This window comes from Corvus brachyrhynchos, unplaced genomic scaffold, assembly GCF_000691975.1.
Source record: "Corvus brachyrhynchos isolate BGI_N302 unplaced genomic scaffold, ASM69197v1 scaffold257, whole genome shotgun sequence".
Classification (NCBI taxonomy): domain Eukaryota; kingdom Metazoa; phylum Chordata; class Aves; order Passeriformes; family Corvidae; genus Corvus; species Corvus brachyrhynchos.
Genome location: NW_008239119.1, coordinates 56323 through 62845, shown reverse-complemented (window position 1 = coordinate 62845; position 6523 = coordinate 56323). Strand labels below are relative to the sequence as shown.

The window sequence follows — 6523 nt, the reverse complement described above, 5'->3', positions numbered from 1 at the left end:
TGCCTGCGCGCGCGCCATGGCGCTCCAGCCAAAGGCTCTCCTCCTCCCCGCGCTGCTCCAGGGAAGAGGCGTGCCCAGCATGCCCTGCGCGATTTGCATAACCCTGGCCGACTAAAAAGCGGGGAAAACTGCACTTTTTTGAGGGAAAACCGGGAGAAATGTCAATAAGAAATGAGGAACTCGAGGAGGAAGGATAAAGGAATAGACACACAAACATGATGTTTGGTGTCTGTGGCGTCCCTCGCCGTGACCTGACGGTGCACTGGCGTTTCCCCATTTTGGATGGGGTACGAGAAATATTTCAAAAAGGGCTTCTGCCGTGTGTGGCACGGGGGGGCTTCACGCCACCTCCGCGGAATCGACATCAAGAGATTTCGGAAGCACAATTTTTGTAAGGGAGGGCCGCCGGTAACCGCTTGTTCCGGCACCCCAGCATCCGTGAACAGTAGATAACGAGTAGTGAGGTGGCGTTGGCGTTTGCGCGTTAGAGAGAGGTTGTAGCTCCGCTGATTTTCGTGGTGTAGCTCTACGAAAGTGTCCCCTGTGGTTGGTGGGGGGCAGACCCTATGACACCACAAACGGCAGAAAAGGTGGGACAATGAGTGTGACACCCCAAGCCGCGCGGATGATCGCATGCTGGGCCAGCAGGCGGTGCGGGGCACAGCGCTCCACATCTATCTTTCTCTATGTATTACATATATTTACATAGGATTACTTTTTAAAAAGCCCCCTGCTAGCACGGGGAAAGTGCTCCTTTACACGTGCCCCCCCTCCCCCTCCCCCCCCAATCGCCTCATATCGTGCCGCTGTGCTCCCCTCCTCACAAGGCTTCATGGTACACGTGTGCGAGGGGACAGTGCTTAGGCCACCCACGGGACCCCTCGGAGCAGGGGCTGCCAGTCTGCTCCACCCCAGCTGGCAGCTCCCCGGGCCGCGGGGCAGGGGTCTGGTACCGCACCGGGGGGCACCCAGGGGGCCCTGCGATGCCGCAGCTGCTGCGGTGCATCCCGGCAGGCTCCGGCTCACTGAATGGCGTGGCATACTCAGGCTCTGGCGGCAGCGGCTCTGCGTACTCATGGTGCTTTCCTGGGACGTCATAGTGGCTCAGGACCAGCGGCAGAGTGTAGCCCTCTTCCAGGAGTGGCTTGAAGGTGGAGGGACCCGTCTGGCTGCTGGGGCTCACCTGCACCAGGTCTGGCTCAGCGTACTCTGAAACAGGGAAGCCGCCGTGTCAGGGGGGCTCATGGTGCTGTGGCAGAGGTGGGTGGGGTGGGTTGAAAACGTTAGCATGTTTGGACTTCCAGGGATGGGAAATGCCAAAACCCACCCAGGGCAGGGCACCCACACACGGAGACCCCACATTCCTCTGCCACACCAGAGAGGGGCTCCTGCTGTCCCCAGCCACCCTCCAGTGCCAATAGCTGTGATAGAGGTGGACTACTACTACTAAATAATGTGTGGCGTTATTACAATCAATTATAATAATTAATTATAATAATTAAAGGGGGGGTATAATTAATCAGGGCCTCCCTGTTGCAGGAGGACCATGATGCAGGAGGGATCAGATCAGAATGGGGAGGGGAAAATGGGCACCCCAGGGCATCCCCGAGGGTGCAATGGAGGAGACTCAGCTCTGGCTCTGGGCTGAGGGACAAGTTCATGCCCTGATGCCCCTGTTACCTGGTGATTGGGTCCGGCTCAGGTCCCCTGGCGTGGGGAAGGAAGACAGGCTAGGGGCTGGCAGGCTCTGCAGGGAGCAGACCTGGCTTGACTCCAGCTTGGGGTACCCTGGGCAGGGAGAGGAAACCCTCAGTTGTCACAGGCTGTCACCTGGACATGCAGGTGCCCCTGGGGGGTGGAACAGGTCCAGGCTTGGCAGCAGCACCAGTTAAACCAGCTGCACCCCATGGCACCGATTTTTGGGAGGGGTTGTGCACCCTTTTACCTTTTGTGATGCCGCAGTTCAGCTCCGCTGTTGACTTCCTGCCAAAGGGAGAGGCAAGATGGGGCAAGAGGTCCCAGCTTCCCCGTGCCCACCACCACCCATCTCCTCACACCCACTGCATGGGGGACTGCACCCCTTGGGACCCAGTGAGCAGCTGGATGAAGCTGCCAAAATTTGGGGAGGTGATACTGAGTCCCCCAGGGCAAAGCAGGGGTCAAGGCAAGACGAACCTCTTCCTGTGGCAGATGAAAGCCAGGAGCAGGAGGCAGGAGCAGAGGAGCACAAAGCCGCCAATGAGAAGCACCACCAGCAGTGTGGAACCTGGGGAGGGAGGGCAGTGTCAGCTCCCCCTGGGCCCCCATCCCACCCCTTTGCACCCATGAATGCCAGGAGCCCACCTGGGGCCACTACAGCAGGAAAATCAATGTGTTCCCACAGGGGGATGAAGCCCCACTGGCACCTGGAGTACCACCAGACAATGCTGCACACCAAGGACAGCCCCCCATGGCACCCACCTGCCTTCTCCGGGTCCAGGGCGATGCCAGGGATGGGGGTGCGGCTGGCTGGGTGACTGGTGGGTTCAAGGACCTCCTTGGGGACACTGGGCACTGCGGGGCAGAGTGGGGACTGTGACTGTGGGACCACCACTGGGTGCACAGGGAGGTGGAGGCCCCAGGACGATGTTTTGGACACGGAGGTGCGAGCTCCTGTGGAGGGTCTCACCGTAGGGACGGGGCGCGCGGACCCGTGCCAGCTGGCAGCCCACCAGGGCCACCTTCAGGGCCACGCGCTGGTGCCAGCTCTGCGGTGTGACGCGGACATAGCGGGCAACGATTGGGGGGATAAAGGCATTGGAGACCTCCCCTTGGCTGTCGGCGTTTCCTTCAAACACCTGCCGGAGAGGGTGAAGAGGAGCCGATGGCCAAACATCCATGGGAAGGGGGTCTCAGCCCCATGATGTCCCCCCATGCACACCTTGTCCTCCTGGCCACTGCTGCCTCTGTAGGGTCTCCAGTTCTTCCCGTCGCGGCTGGAGGAGACGTGGTAGGACGTCACGTAGTAGTCGTGCTGCTCGGAGGAGCCCTTTGTGATGATTCCTGTGAAGGCAGGAGGGGGGTCCCGGCTGTTAGTCAGAGGTTGCGGGGCTGGGGAAGGGCCGCCCTCTACCCCACTGCCCTCCACTCCCAGCTAGAATAACCCCCATCTCTGGGATACTCAAGACTCAGCTGGGAAAGGACTAGGAGGGCAGGACATGTCACCTGGCAAACGGGGGGTCCTTCTGATCCTGGGAGGGGGTTTGGGTGGCAGATTCCAGTGTGGGATGCCCTGGTCTGCCCCCAGGAACAGATAACCTCCAGCACAGGCTGCCAGCCCTGCATTCCTCCCTCCTCCAGCCTCCGGCTGGACAATGTCCCCATTTTCCTCACCGCGGTCGCCAGCCGCTGGTGCACAAAGCCCCTGCTTTCGGCAGGCTCTGGCCAGACAAAAGATGCTCACTGGCACCAGATGCAAGAGCATAATATTAACTTGTTCATCCCAGAAATGGCTGCAGATGAGGGGGGCAAAGGGACAAAAGGGGGACAGGAGCAGCCAGGGGGGCTGGTGTGCATCTCAGTTTGCACCAGTAAAACCATGGCACAGTGAACTCCAGAGAGTCCTGGGAGTTATGGGGGTGCAACTGCCCTGGGCAGTTTTGTGGGGACGAGTGAGGCTGGCACAGCGGGAGGACAGTGGTCAGCATGAATGGGGACACAGGCAGCTGTTGTCCCCATCTGATGGCCAACTCTCACCTGTGACATTCCTTCGGGTGCCCAGGTCCAGCTCCAGCCAGGCGGCCCCGGCGCTGGGTTCGGCTGCCCAGGAGTGGCCGGTGGTGCTGAGTGCTGCCCGTTCGGCCACCCAGGCTCGGTCCTGGCCCAGTGCATCCATCTCGTGCCACCAGGATGAGGCATTGAAGGCGACCACCTCCAGCACATCATCACAGGCTGGGGACAGGAGACAGCACACTGGGAACCCGGAAACCCCAACTGGGCACATGGGGGTGGCACCAGGTCTGACAGCCAAAACTGTGCCTTAATTTTAGGGCAGATGGGAAAAAAATACCTTTGTGGAATACAAGTCGCTTCTCAGAAAGAGATCCCCTGTGTGGAGGAAAGCAGGGGGAGCATCAGACAGGGGGTGAACAAACCCTGGGGTCTCTGAAATGGAGGGGTGTCAGTTTCCCAGTGTCAGCGCGCATGGGTCCCGCAGCTGTGTGTGGGGTGCAGCCCCAGCCACTCCTCACCCACCTTTTGGAGTGGAGCCCATTGGCAAAGGCTGCCTCATAGAGCGTGATCCCCTTCTCCCGGGACAGGGTGACCTGCCCGCCCAGCTCGTCCGCAATCACCCCGGCATGCACGGCTGCCTTGCACAGCACCGATGTCTGCGGGGAGCAGGGGGTAAGGGCAGCACCCCACGGCAGGCCTGAGCATCCCGTGGGGCACCCCAAGGCCACACCCATCACCTCTGGGTTGCTGGGGGTGACAAGCAGTGGCCACATGTGCTGTGGGGACCGTCCCCGGAGGGTGCACCATGGTGCCCACACTTACATCCCGGTAGCCCTGGCTTGGGTTGCCCCAGATGTCCCCATGGATGTCCTTGCAGCCTGCAGGGCAGTACACACTGAAACACATGGTAAGGGGTGGGTCAGGGCTCCCTCCCATCCAAACCCCCTCTGCACACCCGCTCTGCTCCCCATCCCACCAGACCTCTACCTCAGGAGAGGGATGGGGATGAAACCGGGGCTGATGGGGACCCCTGGGGCAGGGGACACCAAAATGGGACCATTCCCCACCTCCGACCACTCACCTGACATGCTTCTGGGTGTAGTGGGTGCCTCGAACCAGGCAGGAAACCAGGTCTGCAAGGCAGGGACACCCCAGGGTGAGGGACCCCCACCTGCCCCACAGCACATACCCACTTCTGCCCCAGGGCACCCCATTCCCCTTCCGAATTTAATCCTGCTCCTCATTTGGGTTTTGCCCTTCAAGTCCCCATGTCTGGAGGGGCAGGGAGGGATGGCCCCTTGGTCCCTGCAGCCATTGGCCCCATGGCACAATCTAGGGTGCCTGTGGCTCTGCCTGATATTGGGGTGCCACCTGACTTGGGGGCTCAGGGTTCTAGAAGGGGTCCCAGCTGGCTGGATGGCCTGGGAGTCTCCCATGTTTGCCCCCAGCCAGGGAGAACATGGATGTTCAGGGAGCTTAGGGAAATGGGAGCCCATCCCGAGGTCAGCAAGGAGCTCCCTTCACCCCCCTGCATGGGACAGGATGCGTCCCAGGGGTGTCTCTGTGTCTCAGGGGATGCTACCCCCTGTACCTGGGTGCTGCGTGGTGGCATAGGACAGGAGAAGCCCTCGTCCCGAGCGGTGGCTGGTGCTGTTGAACAGGACGGTCACAGTGCTGGAGTTTGTCACCAGGAGTGGGGCAGAAGGGACGGAGTTCCTGCAGTAGGGCCCTGCCAGCAGGGATGGCACCATGGAGAGATTTGGGACCTGGACCCTCTCCTGGCTCAGCCCTTGCAAGGGCCAGGGGGGCTCAGGCATTTGGGCTGTGCTCAGGGTGGTCCCAGAGTTGTCCCACATCCAGGGTGGCCCATCCCCAAGGTAATCCCAGCACCAAGGTGCTGAAGGGTGGTCCCATGCAGTGTGGCCCCATGCCAGGCTGGTCTCATCCTGAGGGCGGTCCCATGTTCCAGGATGGTCCCACACTCAGGGTGATCCTATGCCCAGGCTGGTCCCAGCCCCAGGGTAGCTGCATCGCCCTCATCGGGCACCTGCCACTGCATCCCCCACTGCAAGGACTGGTACACATGGCATCACCCCATGGGACTCCAAAATGGGAGCTGTGTCCTTGTCTCCTCCCCATGTGCTCTTTCACAGGTGCTGCTGAAGCTGCCTCCTAAACCATCCCACCCCCCCCACTTCATATTAATTTGCAATCTCCATCTCCCTGATTAAAACTTCAGCTTAGCAGGCAGGCAGGTTCCTTAGGGACATCTCTGCTCCCTAAGGGGGACAGAAGGTGGCCCCAATCCCTGGACTGCCATCACCCCCTGTCCCCCACATTGCTCTGTATCATGCCCATCACTGGGGCCTCTGGGCACCCAGAAATGCTTTGAGCAAATGCCATTGTTGTCCTGGGGACAGGGAACTGTGTCCCTGTGTCCTCATGGGGCAGCAGGTAACACCTCCCCCTGTGCCTCAGTTTCCCTACCCTGACCCACACCCTCACCCTGCCTAGATCATATTGAACCGGGAGGTCGATCCCAGGGGATGTGGAACACACGTGCATGCAGAGATGTCACATATGTGACAGAACTGAGGTCTGCATGATATGCAGATGAGATGCAGATGACACACAAGCAGATTTCCCTTCCACCAGTTGCCAGATGCCAGTGCTGCCCTGGGTCAGTGGTGCCACATCTGTATGGATCTCAGTGATACCCTGGGAGCTGGGAACCCCTCAGCTGAGCCCCGGAGGCTGCCACCCCCCTGGGGACCCTGCCACGTCCCAGTAGCATCATGCCAGGGGCCAAACA

The 6523-nt window shown here is 60.4% G+C and overlaps 1 protein-coding gene across 4 annotated transcripts in view; it reads right to left on the bottom strand.

Moving 5' to 3' along the window:
- Window positions 1–679: 679 nt before the first annotated feature.
- Window positions 680–6523, bottom strand: part of LOC103619533 (discoidin, CUB and LCCL domain-containing protein 1) — a 7451-nt gene continuing 1607 nt past the window's right edge. The window contains exons 3-15 of one of the 4 annotated variants that reach the window (XM_017739952.1): window positions 5303–5440; window positions 4793–4844; window positions 4534–4606; window positions 4234–4367; window positions 4049–4086; window positions 3736–3930; window positions 2921–3042; window positions 2669–2837; window positions 2461–2553; window positions 2176–2266; window positions 1946–1983; window positions 1681–1788; window positions 680–1209 (exon numbers count right to left, since the gene is read on the bottom strand). In XM_017739952.1, coding sequence (XP_017595441.1) covers window positions 821–1209; window positions 1681–1788; window positions 1946–1983; window positions 2176–2266; window positions 2461–2553; window positions 2669–2837; window positions 2921–3042; window positions 3736–3930; window positions 4049–4086; window positions 4234–4367; window positions 4534–4606; window positions 4793–4844; window positions 5303–5440 — 1640 coding nt within the window. In that variant the 3' untranslated portion in view covers window positions 680–820. The remainder of the gene's footprint in view (window positions 1210–1680; window positions 1789–1945; window positions 1984–2175; window positions 2267–2460; window positions 2554–2668; window positions 2838–2920; window positions 3043–3735; window positions 3931–4048; window positions 4087–4233; window positions 4368–4533; window positions 4607–4792; window positions 4845–5302; window positions 5441–6523) is intronic. The other 3 variants (XM_017739953.1, XM_017739954.1, XM_017739955.1) reach the window with 3 other exon arrangements.